The 15,477-nt window shown below is 47.7% G+C and overlaps 1 protein-coding gene across 3 annotated transcripts in view; it reads left to right on the top strand.

Annotated features, from left to right (window-relative positions):
- The window catches only part of Rptor (regulatory associated protein of MTOR complex 1), a 347,185-nt gene that overhangs the window by 213,336 nt on the left and 118,372 nt on the right, over positions 1-15,477 (top strand). For all 3 annotated transcript variants that reach the window (XM_052755707.1, XM_052755706.1, XM_052755709.1), the window contains one exon: positions 15,283-15,383. In XM_052755707.1, coding sequence (XP_052611667.1) covers positions 15,283-15,383 — 101 coding nt within the window. The remainder of the gene's footprint in view (positions 1-15,282; positions 15,384-15,477) is intronic.

Raw genomic sequence — 15,477 nt, 5'->3', positions numbered from 1 at the left:
GGTTTTCCAAATCTCATTTGCATTAAAGCTGACAGTGAATCCATCATCATCTTGACTCCAGGGCCTGACGAATTCCTGGGTGGTTATGATATAGTATCTACCCCTGTATTTTCTCCAGGTACAATGTGGCCTTCATGCAGAGCATGAACGCCTCCCCATGAGTTCTTGTGTGTTCTGACCTTGGATCCAAATTAATTGGTGGGATAAATTGTTTCAGTTACAGTTATCAGAGCCAACAGCGATGGGCTGTCTGTTCAGTTCCTTGGTTTCAGTCCATTTACTCTGTAGCTGCTCATTATTCTGAACAAAATCCTGAGCTCTGTGGATTAGTGAGAGACCAGAGAGGAAAGCCCTGAGTATCAGTGCTCCTAAGGAAACCCGAATGCACCCTAGAAAGACATGGTTCGAGGATCTGGAGCTATGAAGAGCTTACAGGGATAAATGGATGGTAGCAAACGCCTAGCAGCACATCAGCACAACATTAGCGGGGCTTTAGTTAGATCTGCAATTGATTTTTTTTTTCCTGGCCTTTTAAGGATTCTAAACATTCATTTGTATACAGTCTTACACTTCATTCGGCTCACACATGGGAAGTCCTTTCTGTTAACACTTGTGTCACACTGTGAGCGTGACTTTGGTTCTGGCCCACTTGGCCAATATGGCAAGTTACTCTGCACAGATGGGCTGAGACAACAGGCTTCTGGCTGCATTTGTTTTCTTTGTGATAAAAGATCCCAGAGGGAAATGGACATCTCCCCTGGTGCACCTCTCCCTGGTGCCTGCTGTAAGCAACTGAGTAGCAGTTGCACACATATGCTTTGCCTGTGTGTCCTGCCTGCCACTCATACTTCTTTCTTACACCAACCACCATGTTGTGCCCAGGCCTCCGGGGCCAGAGTGCTTCCAGATCAGAGCCTTGGCTGTCAGGGCAGCATTTCACTGAACCTTGAGCTGTGGCCCCATGAGAATTGTAGCACCCACTGCAGGTGGGAGCCCCTGAAGTCTCCACAGGCCTTTTGTGCTTTTAGGAAGCCGGTTTGTTCTTTCTCATTTGGTGTTGGGGATGGAAGCCAGGACCTCATATATGCCAAGCAGGAGTTATACCATGGAGCTGCACTGCTGGGTGGAGATGGTGGGAACCAGGGTCAGTTTCCACAGGTTGCCTTACTGCTGTGTTCCAGATATGGTTTCTCAGGACACCATTGTGGCTCCACTGTAGCCTTAGCAATTACCTGCAGATGCCACAAGGCACGTGTGGTGGGTGTTCTGTTAACTTTAGCATCTTAAAGCTGGGGAAGGTATCTGTTTTCCACTAAGCTGCCGTGTCTGGAAGGAAGAACGAACTTCCTCGAGCCCCCTCCACTGATTCTAATTATCTGTGCTCACCTATTGCCTGATGAATAAGCCTGTTGCTGCCGCAGTGCATATTTATATTCTAAATCCTTTGAGAGAGTGGCAGTAAGATCCATGCTTGCAAATTAAGGGACATTTTTCAGCCCTGAAACAAAGTAATGAAACGCTTAAACAGTGCTAGAAATATTAGGGTTCTCAGAAAGCTCCAGGGATCCTACAGATGCTGAATCTGTTCCAGGAGGCTGTTAGTTAGTATTCTGATCACTAGAGGCACAAAGTGTACAAAAATTATTCATGATTAACATCGATTGTGTAAACACGTACTCTAAAGAGCTAACGGCCATGTCTGGAGCAGCACAGCAGCCAGCATGTTCCGACTGCTTCAGTGGCTGCAGGCCACTTAGCCTCCAGGTGTCCACTGCCCTAGGGTGGGCTTGATTCTGCATTTGAAACTTCATGGCTTTTATCACATTCTAAAATAGCGTTTGCTGAATACCTGCTATGTATCCAGTCCTGTGTTGAGGGCTTTGTATATATCACCTTCCCTTTTTTTTGGGGGGGGGAGGGGGCTTGTTTGTTTGTTTTTTCAAGATAAGGTTTTTATCACATTTCTAAAGGGCCCTTTGAGGGTGAGTATTGTCATCCACCTTTTAAGAGCCAGGAAAATGGAAATGCAGAGTGGGTGTGTCCGGCAGTTCACCTCAGTGGGCGTCTGAGCCACGTCTTGTCCTTCCCTCAACATCCTCACTCAGGAAGGTATGTGGGCTGCCCAGATAAACTCATAACATGGACTATTTTTAAAAAGTAATCATTAAAAGATATAGACTTGGTTTTAAAAGTATGATTTTTTTTTTCCAGTGCAGTTGTAACATCTGTTTATGGTGAAAAATCAGCAATTGATCAGCATGCATGGATCACCAATCCTCTGAGAAATCTGCAATTGATCAGCATGCTCAGGTCATGATCCTCTGAGTTACAGCTCACTGGTGCTGGTTTAGGCTGGATCAGGGGAAACAAATACCCAGGGCCTGCACAGTGGAGAGGAAGCCAGTAGCTAGAGGGAGTGTTGGAACACTGACAGACAGAAAACTGGATATCTGCCTGCCACCCTGAGGCCTCGCCCACCCAGTCGCCTGTGTCCATCACCTCATCTCCAGGTGGTCACTCCTGCCCTGGCACCTTTTATTCAAATTCCTGTAAAGGCAGAGGGCAGGTGAAAGGTGCCAATCACCTCTGTGCTTGACACACCACTCCTACAAGGAGTTCCATGGTTTGTTCTGATGGGCAGGCACAGAAGGAGACTCAGTACTGCAGTGTTGTCAGAGATGAGTCTTGGAGAAAGGATGTACGGAGGCTGCCATGGGGGCGCCTGCATACAGCATACGCTGCTTCCATTTTCTTCACCATGGTACCAAAATACTGGCCTTTGTCGTCAAAACAAAGGCCTGCGTGCCTCAGCACGGTGCATATCAGTCTCTCGCTGTGGCACTGACTTCATTTCTGCCCAGCTCAAGAGTTTGGGTCCTAAGGAAACCAAGTGTGCTGGGAGGCAGCATTTTCTCGTTGAGTATAGCTGCCAGACAGCATAGTAAGGCCACAGTGAGGCAGAGCTTGTGCCTCACCTGGAACGTTTGACCCACCTTTCTGGTGGCAACTCCTGTTTAACTAAGCCTTGACTCCTGAGCATAGCTGTTGCCTGGGAAGCTGCAGTCACATGGCTGTGAAAACTAGCCTCTCCTCAGCTGATACCTGTACCAGACACACACACACACACACACACACACACACACACACACACACACACACACACATCCCCGTTGTCTCTGCTTTTGTCTGTACACAGTGCTGTTACCCTCCAGAGTTAGTTCAATTACATTAACCACGTTCAAACCTTCTGATGACCCTTGTTCCTTCCTGTACCTCAGAGCTCCCATTTGAGCTCATTTTTCTTTACCTTTAGTGCACATCTGCTGGTGAAAAAATTCTGTCTTGTTTGAAAATGTTATAATTTCCCCTATATTTGTTTTCATGATTTTAGATCAACATTATCAAGAGACTATCAATAAAATACCCGGAGTTAACTATGATTTGATGAACTTTGACAGATGTACGGTCTCCTGGAACCACTGCTACCAGCAGGGTGGGTCTGTGATGTTCTTACCTCACCCTACCCCACTAACCCTCCTGTCCCCCAAGCCCAGGTCATCTTGGGTCTGCCTTCCCATGTGCTGGAGTTGGCTTTTCCAGAATTTGGTGGAAGTGGAGCTCTTGGAAGTATGTGGGTTCTTTGGTAGGTGTAACCTTTGACATTCACGCAGGCTTGGTGCATTGGTGCTGTGATCCTTCACTGCAAGTCACATCCTAGTCTGTGTCAGTTGGTTTCACCCGCTGGTGGATCATTTTGGTTGTTATGCTACAGTCAATCATCTGTGGTCACGTGTGGAAATGTATGTTTATTTCACCTGGATAAATAACTGTGTGTGAAATGGCTGGTGATGTGGTAGGTGTGCATTTAATACTATAAAATAAATCACCTGGCTGTTTTCTATCATGATGGACCATCCTTGCAAGTGTGTGAGTGTACTACCATTCTGGGTGCTTGTCCATTCTTGGTGACCTGCATCGTCCATAGTCAGAGCCTTGTATTGTTAACAATTTTGGAAAGTCTGTACCTTGTGTTTTGGTCTTCAAAGCAATCCTTCAAAGGGAAGCTTTTCATTCTGATGAGATCTGACTTCATAGCCTTTTTCCCTATAATTTGTGATTTCTGTGTCCCACACAAAAAGTCTTTGCCTGACTCTCCCAGGGCTGTTGACCTTTCTTCCTAAAAGTTTTACAGTTTTAACTTTTCTTTAAGTTTATGCTCCATCTTAGGTTAATTTTTGTGTATTGTGTTCAGTACTGTTCAAAGTTCTTCTTCCTGTCTGGCCATCAAATTTCAGGTCATGGACAGGTGATACTCTGTGGATCTGTGTCTGCCCTTTTGTCTGTATCACTCTCTTCATCAGTATAACTGTAGTTTAAGGCTTGTTTTTTGGTTTTAGGTAGAGAAGCCAGAGATCAGCATTGGATTTTTTCATTAGTAACTTTCCACTTTAATTTTTGAGATAGTCATTGACTGGAACTCCCCATTCCGGTTGGCTAACTAGCTGGCAAGACTCTCGGATCTGCTGCTGCTGCTGCTGCTGCCACCGCCCCGCTGCTGCTACAGCCACCACCTCTTCCTCCTCCACCCACCCCTCCCCCTCCCCAGCAGTGGAGTTACAGATGGGCATCGCTGTACCCGATTTTTATATGGGTGTGGGACAGGACGGGGGCGGGGGGTCCAAACTCAGACTTCATGCTTGTAAAGCAATTGCATTACTCCCTGAGCCATCTCCTCGCCCCCCTCGTGTGTGATTGAGAACTGTGTCTTCCTCTTGTTGCTAGTTGTGGTGTTGAGTTTCAGGAGTTTGGGGTGCTACGACATGTGCTGGGCTCAGGCGTCTGGCATTGCACCTCCTTGTGTTTGAGCCTGCTGTGTCCTTCCCATGGCTCTTCTGAAGAGGGCCATGTTGAGGGTGATGGCTGTTTGCACATCTGGTTCAGCAGCTCCTATGTGCCGACCATCTCTGATTTATTGACCTCTTCTCATCTGACTTAGGCAGTAAAGTATGCCCTGAGTGGTCCTCACAAGGAGGGAGGGAGCTGAGCATGGGCAAGGTGGGAGTCCAGAGCGGAGCAGGAGCTTGACCCCAAGGTCTGTACTTTCAGCCATGCTGTCCTCTCACCTGCCCTGCTCTTCTGACTGGTGGTGTCCCAGTTATCCACATAGATATTCACTGTGCTTCACTGTACTTCTCTAGTACTGAATTGGTCTTCTGATATCACTGTCATGTGAGGACTACTTTTTCCTTGGTGCTTTGTAGTTTTAACTGTACAGGTCTTGTGTTCTTTTTATTAGTGTCAGAATTTTTAAGTGTGTGGTTGCATATAGAAATGAATGCGTTTTGTACAGTGGCCTTGTTTCCTCTAGATTTGCTAAACTGACTTACTAGCTCTGGTAGTTGTTTTGTAGATTCCATAAGATCTGTATTTATAATTATGTCATCTGCTGGTACATAGAGTTTGGCTTCTTCCTTTCCAATTTGTGCATCTCTTGTTTCTTTTTCTTATTTTATTGAACTGTCTAATGCCTCTAGTACCGTGTTAAATGGAAAGAGTGAAGCTGGGCGTCCAAGCTCTGCTCTCAAGGGTCAGTCAAGGAGAAACCATCTGTGTTATGTTGTTAACACAATGTGAGCTGTGGGTGTTTTGTGGCTAGCCACTGTCAGGTTCCCTCGCCGTCACAGATGGGTGTTGAAATCTGATGTTTCCTGCATCTGCTGAGGAGGCAGAAGGAAAGCTGTGGTTGCTAGGGTTTGATTATTCCCCCTTTGTTCTGTTAATGCCCTGTGTTGCTGTTGAATGTTCAGACAGATCTCAGCCTCCTCTGACTGACTGACCATCAGCCTGTGTTGCCCTTTTGCATGTTGCTCTGTTCAAACGAGATTTTTGAAGATTTGTACACTTACTCTTCACCCTTGGGGCACGGCCACATCTCACTAACCTCAGCTTAGACTGACCCTTTCAAGTGAGTTCCTGCTTGATAGTTCCAGGCCTTAGAGGCCTGCCTGCTGCTGCCATGCTTGTCTTTTGTTTGATTGATTGGTTGGGGTTGGGGGTGAGGACGAGGTGTCTCTTTGACCTATACTACATATTCGGCCTTCCCTTGAACAGTTTTCTCTCACCATTTTTAAGGTTTCTCCTCTTAGGTTGAGATGGTTGTACCTTGATGTGTCCACACGGACATTCTTTGTGGTTATTCTGCTTTGTGTTTCTGTCACTTCCTGGCCTGGGTGCTGTGGGCTTATGTGCACTGTGATAACAGCTTTTCAGTGCTGTATGTTTAGTGGGGGGTAGGGGGGCAGTGCCATTACAGCATTGGAAACCTCAGCTCCTGAGACTGTCCATGGGTCACAATGTAAACCGCAGATTCCTGACCATTTGGCATCTGTGAGCAGCTAGAGTTGTGGGAAGGGATGACAGGGCATGTGGTTTGTGGTCTGATTTGGCTTAGGAGATTGTTAACTGATGAAAAATATTTTTACAAGTCTCATAAACACCCACTGTCCAGCAAATTAGCTCCAGGCTTCAGGCTCTGCCCTTAATAGCCCTGAATCATTAGGAGAAAATGCGTGTGCAGCCTTGTGTCCATGCTTCAGTGCAGTGTTCTTTTTTTTTTTTTTTTTTTTTGGTTTTTCGAGACAGGGTTTCTCTGTGTAGTTTTGCGCCTTTCCTGGAACTCACTTGGTAGTCCAGGCTGGCCTCGAACTCACAGCGATCCGCCTGGCTCTGCCTCCCGAGTGCTGGGATTAAAGGCGTGCGCCACCACCGCCCGGCTCAGTGCAGTGTTCTTGATGGGACTCTGTGTGCATCTGTACACATGCACACATCTGTGAACCAATGCAGGAGCTTTTACCTTACTGAAGATCCAACCATTATGTACTGACCCTCATTTTCAGAATTGTTTTCAAAGGAAATTGCTGGGTTCACCTCCTGTGGTCTTTGTCAGGGAGCATTTCCAAGTAATGAATCATTTGCAGTAAGTGAACCTACAAGGTTCTCCACAAGTCACATTCACTATGGTCATTTGAAAAGTAAAGAAATACCATACCATACCCTAATTGACTTAATCCATCTATGTATTTGCAAAAGAATGCAATTTTAAAGTACCTTCCCTTTTTAGAAACTGCCTTTCTTTTATCAAAAAAGGGGGGACTTGATTTTTCTTTGTTATGTAGGGACTGTGTTTTTAGCGGAAATCTCATTAAACATAGATAAGCAAAAAGGAATTTAAAAAACACCCATAACCCTGCCAAGATACTTGCTGTTAGTACCATGGTATGGACTGTTTCCTGTGTCTGTGGGCATTTGTGACAAGCATGCAGCATGCCCTTACACAGTGCCTCAGTGTGTTACAGATTGTTTGTTGCTGTGTGTACCAAGCCGGCCACAGGAATGTGTGCCAGCGTTTCTAGTGGATTTCAGATGGTGGGACTTGTACCGTTTTATTACCTTCTTCCTGTGTCCTTACTTTGTGAGTACAAGACTGTCTCTGGTGTGATGGTGCTATTTTCCTGGAAGCTGGAGTTTTGTGCTGACCATTTTGTGCACACAGAGCATTGTGATCATTCAGTAGTAATTCTGGCATTGGCCACCAAGCACACATGGGCACACGAGCATGATGCATTTGTACCAAGCATGAAGACAGCCTGAACAGCATCGTTGTTAAGATACAGAGGCACCCACAACATTCTGTGAACAGTGGAGAAGACAGCAGAGACTTCTGCAGGCCCTGAGGAATGGAAGGAGATGCCAGGGGAAGGTGTTTGGAGAGGTTACAAACCCAAGCTCCTTGGTAGAGGACTCTGTCCTTAAAACCAGGAAGACAGGAGGACATTCTGGGCAGGCCTGAGTGTACAGGGGTGCCCAGCGGTGATAATGTGATGTTGGAATATGAAAGGGCTAGTGGGGAGTGGAGTACTTTAGGGTAGGTTAATGAGTTCGAACCTACACTGGTTAGTTGTCCTGTGATCATTTCTGTTGCTGTGACAAAATACCTTGACAAAAGCAACTAAGGGGCTGGGCAGTGGTGGCGCACACCTTTAATCCCAGCACTCAGGAGGCAGAGCCAGGCGGATCTCTGTGAGTTCAAGGCCAGCCTGGTCTACAGAGTGAGTTCCAGGACAGGCGCAGAGAAACCCTGTCTCGAAAGGAAAAAAAAAAGCAACTAATGGGAGGAAGGGTTTATTTTATCTCACAGTCCAGGTTGCAGTTTCTCATCGCAGGGAAGGCAGGAGGCAGGGGCCTGACGCAGCTGGTCACATCCAGTCAAGAGCAGAGAGAACATGTGCACCTTCTCCTTTATACAGGCTGGGACCCAAATTCAGGGAGTGGCACCACCCACTTTTAGGATAAGATAGCCCCTACAGACTTGTCCACAAGCCTGCCTGGTCTGGACAGTTCCTCACTACAACTCAGGTGAGACAGACTGACTGGCAAGTTGACAATTAAAGGCAGGTGTCACAGGTGGTCACATGAGGCAGGAAGGACGCTGGGGTCTTTTTTCACCTCGCCTGGTCTCTGCAGTGAGCGCTCCCTCCTGGGACAGTGCAGGTTCCTGTTCTTCCACCTTTCTCAGCGAGAAAGTGTTTCTAGGGTGCCCAGAGAAGTAAGGCCTTACTCCAAGAGCTGAGGACCCTGAGAACACAGCTGAAGAGTAGCACTTGACCTGACTCCTTCCTTGTCCCCATTCACAGCTGCCAGCTGCCATAGAGTTAGGATTCTACCCACTGGGCAATGGGGAGTCTTAGGAATGAGTGGGAGCTGCTGCTGTTTTCGAGTTCCATGACTCAGGTTTGTGGGCTGCTGAGATTATGCAGTGTGCTTAGCACTCTGCCAAAAACTATAAGGAGATTGATACATATCGAGGAAAGAAAGTCATTGCCCATAGGAATTTATTATCTAGTTACACAGAGCATTAGCATAGAGAAGCAGTGGTGAATAGTACAAAGAACACAGGCAAGGGCTTCGAGGAGTGCTGGAGCTGTTCAGAGGTGGATGTGTGCTCTGGATCCGAAGGGCTATGCAGAGGCTGCACTAAGCTGTTATGTCCAGGGCATCTTGAGCTCCACAGAATAGATGATAGAGCTGCTTCTACACTATATAGGAATTGGCCCCAGGGGAGTCAGAAACTCTGGCCCAGGAAGGAACATGGGCAGCATAAGCAAACAGAGGCCAACACTGTTGTTTCCAGCACTATGCGATCTGGCAGTGGACCAGTCTGAGGAAGCATGGGACCAGATTGGCAACATTTTTTACGAGATCAGCTGTCAACTTGGTCAGTTATTGACAGTTTTGAGGCCATGAGGGAATTTTCTGTTTGAGTGAATTGGACAGAAGTCTTTAGACCAATTTAGTCTTAGAGGCCTGGCTGTTCCTGTGAAGTATGTCCAGCCAAAGCTGGGAAGTGCTCAGCCCACTCTTCTCCAGCCACAGGTGCTGTTGTCCTTTGAGATTTTAAGTAGAGGCACTCAAAGCCCCTACAGAAAAGACAGAGGACTTTGCAGAATTCTCAACTGACACAGGAAGAGCCCTGAGCCAGCACACTGTGAATTAGAGGGGCTTGGATGAGGACAGCCTTCCCAGCAGGTGGAAGCAGATTGTCACAGGAACTGTGAACTACACAAGGTCTAATAAGGCTGGGGAACACGTGGGTAGTGAGTGGGGCTCATGGAGTGGGTCCTTGCTGTAGAGAATGAAGCAGTGCTGTTGCTAAGCTCCTCTTGAGCTCAGACTGTGAAGAAAGATAAGCAAAGCATGAAGAACAGCCTTCTGTGTGTGAGGCAGGAGAGTCACTGTAGGTGCTCATGGATCTGAGCAGGCTGATAGCCCCGAATGTCGAGTGAGTTTGGAGGTTTGTGAGGTTAGGGCAGCATTCCCAAATTCAGTCAGGATCCCAGAGAGCAGGTCAGGAAACGGGTGTTGGGATCTGGCTTTCCAGGGGCAGAAGGGCCAGTGGTAAAGGCTATAACCAGAGATCACCAGCTTAGTCAAGGTCAGGAGCAGCAAGGGGAACTTGCTTTGCTGTTGGCCGCCCTGTGGTTTTTCCAGATTTGAAGGAAGAGGAACGCTGTGGAAGCACAAAGGGAGCCCTAGAATCATGAGGTCTTCGCTGATTTTTTTTTCCCCAAGGCCAGAAAGACTTGGGCAGCTTGCTATAAGCCCCATCTCCTACATCCCCGGTCCATTTGTTCTTGGTCCTCGGGACCTTGTGAGGCAGATGGTGGGCTAGCCTATGTCTAGTTTCTCACTACTTCTTCCCAAGGCCAAGTACACCCTCAGGATGGCCTCCAGTCCCAATCTGTAAGTGAGAATGAAAAGAACACCTTCCTGGGAGGTGACCCATGTACAGTGGCAAACATGGTTGTAGTCCCCAGTCAGTGGTTGTGTCTAGCTAGTTGTGAAGCTTGGTATTGAAATAAACCAGACCTCAATGAGCTCAGATAGCTGGCCCAAGACCACAGGGCAGTTACTGGCCAGATTCAAGCCTGTGTCTGTCTGACACCAGAGTTCAGGCTGGCTGCTCACCCTGCATATCCCTCAAAGTTACTCCTCAGTTTGTAAAGACCTGTCACGACTGAGGCCCGATCTATGAGTGTGCTCTTCCCACAGTCCAGGCTGACTTTGTACAGCCCCCGTGTAAGAAACAGGCAGGAAGGGCAGATGCTAGTGAGACACAGGTTGGCAGGACACTCATAGGAATGAGCACAAAGGAGGTGGCAATCATCCAGACATTCAGACATTGAACACATACTTAGAAATGTTTCCTCACTAAGGTTGGAATGACCAGTGATTTAACAGGGTCTGTCAACTAGGTGGAGAAGGGTGACTCCGGAGTAGAGTGGTGGACAGAGTCTTGATGAGTGACTGCAGAGGTGGTGATAAGGGCCATGAGGGGTATGGGGGTGAGGAGAGAGTGACCCAAGAGGAAAATGTCAGACGGCCATTCCAGAACCAGCCCCACTCTGAGGTCATCATGTGCATGGCAGTGGAGATACTCAAAAGTAGTCACTGTATGGCAATAGGTGCTGAACAGTGACAGCCTGGGTGTTGAAATCAAGGAAGATGAGTCCTGACCGGAAACAGAAAGCTGCAGGGGAGCGCAGTGTCTGCAGGAAGATGGGATGAGATGGGAATAAACCTTGTGCTGACAGCAGCAGCGGGAGGGAGAGCTGAGGAGGCGGCGTGCCCCTGCCAAGGAGGTATCTGGCTGCTGCTGTGTCTGCTGTGCAAGTGTGACCCGTTTTATTTTAGTCCCGTGTCGCACATAAGGTTAGTTTTCGTGACTCAGAGCCGAGACACAGGATGCAGAAGTTGCCCAGCCCCAGCACAGCTGGGACTAGCGTTTGGCTTCTCATCTTTCAATCCTGTGATCTCTTTCCACATAAAGTTTGTCTTTGGTTAGCACCAAGGAGTGAAGTTTTTAAAAAGCCCCTGAGCTTGTTCATAGATTTTTTGGGCCTAGAGAAGCTTCCCAAGTGGGGTGGGGGCTCAGGCTGGGTGTTATAGCTACTTGGTTCCCTCTGGGTCCTTCGCAGCCTGTGACAGTCCAGATGGCTTCCTAGCTTCTCTGTCAGGCACAGAGACCACAGCTCTAAACAACAAGGAGGAGGGATGTGGACTCACTCCACCTTTGTCATCCCAAAAGGACCTGTCTGCAAATGAACCAGAAGGCACATCAGTGCTTCCTCACTAGACAGTTGCTCGATCAATCAATCAATGTGAGTTGGGAAGATGCCTTGCCTATATTTTCATGATGATCTCAGAGAAAATAGGGAGTTTTCAGGATGCTATGGGATTTTAGTGCTGATTGTCACACTTGAGAGTTGTTTTTGTTTTGTTTTGATAGAACTAAGTAACCCAGACCCAAACACAGCCTCTGTTCTCAGTGGCTATTCAGTGATGGAAGCTGAGAACACATCTTCTGTTCCCATCCCCAGAAACCGTAACCAGGAAAACAGCTTGATCTGTGGTAGCCTCACTTGACTCAAGGCATGTAGGCTCTTACTGGTAACCGTCCAAGTTTAGCAACAGGCTGGGGTTAGTCTCTTTGATTCTTATAGACCCTAACCCTCCCCCAAGAATGCTGTCCACTGCACTAGGCACCAGTCCCCCAGATGCTGTCGCCTTAGAGCTCACCTTCCTAATGCCACACAAGGCTGAGGATAAATAAGCAAAGAAACGGGAGTCTCAAATGTTCCCTATGGTTCAAGTGGGGTGGATTCTCATATTCTCCATATGGATCATAGGAAGAACAACCCCCCCCACCCCACCCCCCACCGCCCTCCAGCACATGGAGGTTCTTCCTGCTGCTCTCCTTGCATGTATTTTGTGTGATCTTGACTGTGCCATGTTTGACTTGTTCCTTTGTTTATTATTATAAAGCGCATATTGCCCTATTGAGATGTCCAAAAAATAACCATTAAGTGTCCAGTAGCCATTTCTCTGTGGTTATTCTGTAATTCACTCAGTCACTTTTCTTGTTTTGGTCGTGTAGCCCATTTCTAACTTGTCACAGTTTTAATAAAATCACACTCTGCCTCAGTACATCCTGTGTCCCCTTAATAAGTTTCTGGATTAGAATTGACTAATGAGGGGCTGGGGATTTAGCTCAGTGGTAGAGCGCTTGCCTAGCAAGCACAAGGCCCTGGGTTCGATCCTCAGCTCAAAAAAAAAGAATTGACTAATGAGCCAAACATAGTGGCACACGCCTTTAATCCCAGCACTCAGGAGGCAGATGCAGGTGGATCTCTGTGAGTTTGAGGCCAGCCTGGTCTACAGAGTGAGTTCCAGGACAGCCAGAACTACATAGTGAGATCCTGTCTCAGTGGGGGAGGAGGGATTGACTGCTGGCTGGGAAGCTACACACTGAGGTACAAGACAAGAATGTATATGTTTCCAGTGTGAATGCTGTGTGTTTCCCCAAAGGTTGCCATAGTTTCTCTGAACCTTCCCTGAATGGTATGGCCCAGCAGACCTCTTATTAGAAGGGTTGTGTACACTGTGGATGCTTGGTGGTCACCTACTCTGGTATTTGCTCATCTAAACGGAGGCTCTCCTGGCCCTGCCTGCTTATACTTAGGACTGTATGTTAAGCTAAAGGCCTAAGATTTCACTGGAAGAGAATGCTTTGGTGCTGAGCAGTCTAATCTGGGGTCAGGGGCAGAGTATTCAGGTTTGCCCAAAGAGAACATCTGACCTTTCCCCCTGCTTCTTCAAAGTACTCTGTTTTTAGTCCAGTGGCTAACCACACTGGCAGTGCCAGGGCTCACATAACAGGAAGACCAGCCTGAGGTAGGAGGGTCTGTAAGTCCCATGGTGTCAGTCACACTGGAGGTTGAGCTCAGTCACCAGCCATTTCTCTGCTGGAACTCTAGTAAAGCCTCTGTCCCTAGGCTTGAGTGACTGCCTGGTCAGCAGTGTTCTGTGTGTGTTGTCAAATGGAGAGGGAACAGAGGTCTTTTTGTCTATTCCTGGACACTGTCCTGTGGGTTTACCTTGGCTGAGGTGGCCTCTTTCTGTGTAGTAAATGGTCACCTAGAGGAGACAGCTTCCATGGGTCTTAGTGAGCTATTGAAAAATTTTGGGGGCACCGCATACTTGGACTTGGTGTTGGTAGTAGGTAGGGCATTTGGGACATACTACAAAAGGTGGTGGTGGTTGTAACTCTGACATTCCGTCAACAATTGTGAGAGCTCGGATAAAGAGCCTTGCTGGGCATTGTTTTTGTAGTCATGAATAAGTGTCTTCTCTTCGAAGGGTACACCCCACACTCACCTAGCTCTGTGGGGAGAAACTCCAGGAAGAGTGGTCATCTGCTTTCCCATGATTTTTCATACTTCCCTGTCCTGTGTAGACAGCTGATGGCCATGGGTCCAGCTACCATACATACACCTCTTTGTGGTGCTCTCCATGGCAAGAGACCTCATAAGGAGAATCCCACACTCAGGGTAAGGGCCAGCTAGTCTCCACACTCAGTGCTGCGTTCACCTCTGGCCCTTGGTTTCTCTTCAGTAGTAGGGTACTTTGTGGTCCCGCACATGGCCAGCACTGGGCTCCATGACAGCGTCCCAGGCATTGGAAATATACCTGATGTGAGCAGTGCTGCTTGAAAGGATTACACTGGTTGTTTTTGTTTTTGTTTTCCTGACTTTCTTCTGTTCTATCACTAAGCCTCCTTGAAGACAAGAAGTATTTTTGTTTCTAAACCAAATGGTATTAGTGGCAGGAAAGAGCTCACTTGGCATAGTTGTGTTATGTAGCTAGCTTGGCCCCGCTCCCCTCTGTTTCTGAGTCATTGAGTTGTTCTTACTGACAGTACCGTCAAATGGGTGACTATAATGGGAATTATTAATCTGTTCCACCTTATAAATAGCAAATCACACTCTAGCTTCTAAACCAAATCACTGTGAACATTTTCCTTCTGGGAGAAAGAGTTTCTAGTCAGATATAATTAAACTTGCTACCTAGTGGGTAAAGTTAAGCTCACTGCAGAACAGAAAGATGCAGGACATGGCCACACCTTAGGGCTTTGAACTACTCTGGTCTCCAGTGGACTCACTCTTGTCCACTCCAGTGGACCTTCTGCCCTGTCAGGATGCAGATCTCTACTCCTGGATTAGCACTTAGTATAGCTTTCCTTCGCCTCCCTTAACATAGTGCATGTGTCTACCCCTGTCCATGCTCTGCCTTGAGTGTCTGCAGCATCTCGCTGCCTGCCTCTCCATGTATGTCCTTGTTGTTTGCTCCTCATCTGTCCTTCCTACTGAGAGCACTCTTCATGTAGCAGGACCCCATCTAGGTCTGCAGGACTAATTGAATAACTACAAGGTAAGTAGGCTGTATGGGGCAGGACTTTGTCCCTCAGCACTTCTGTAGCAGTGGCACCCAGACAGGGCTGTGGAAGAGGACTGTGAAGCGTGTGCATCCCTTGACAGCACGAGATGTGTGTCTTTGAGCCTAGTTGGGCTTGTGCCGCACGTGTGGAACTGTTCAGCTGTCTGTTGCCAGCTGCGCTTGGTCCATACATACAAAGGCAACAAGAAAAACTGCTGGTGTGTCTTCCTGGAGGGTAGAGAGAGGAGCTACTGAGGGTGAGCCTATGGAGTGTCTTGTCTCCTTGAAGGAGACATGCGGGAACTCTGGGAATGTCAGGGACTCCAGAAGTACCTCCCAGCCACAGCCCAGCCTGTCTTTCCCTCTCCATTCAAGGTCTGTTCCCACATCTGATTCCCTTGCCTATTTCAGTAGCTATGGCAACACTAATGCAAACGCCATCTTGTTTAGGATTCCTGGTCGGCTGAATGACCGGAGGACCCCTCTGGGTGAACTGAACTGGATCTTCACAGCCATCACAGACACCATCGCCTGGAATGTGCTCCCTCGGGGTGAGAGACACCACCATCAAACAGGATCACTGGTTCCCTCCAGAGAGGGACTGGAAATAGGAAAGGAGAGCAAAAGAGCCTAAGGAGGGTTGGA

This window comes from Peromyscus californicus, unplaced genomic scaffold (genome assembly GCF_007827085.1).
Source record: "Peromyscus californicus insignis strain IS unplaced genomic scaffold, ASM782708v3 Scaffold_3__1_contigs__length_106647218, whole genome shotgun sequence".
Classification (NCBI taxonomy): Eukaryota; Metazoa; Chordata; class Mammalia; order Rodentia; family Cricetidae; genus Peromyscus; species Peromyscus californicus.
Note: the sequence above shows the minus strand (reverse complement) of the source record. Positions and strands in the feature narration are given on the sequence as shown.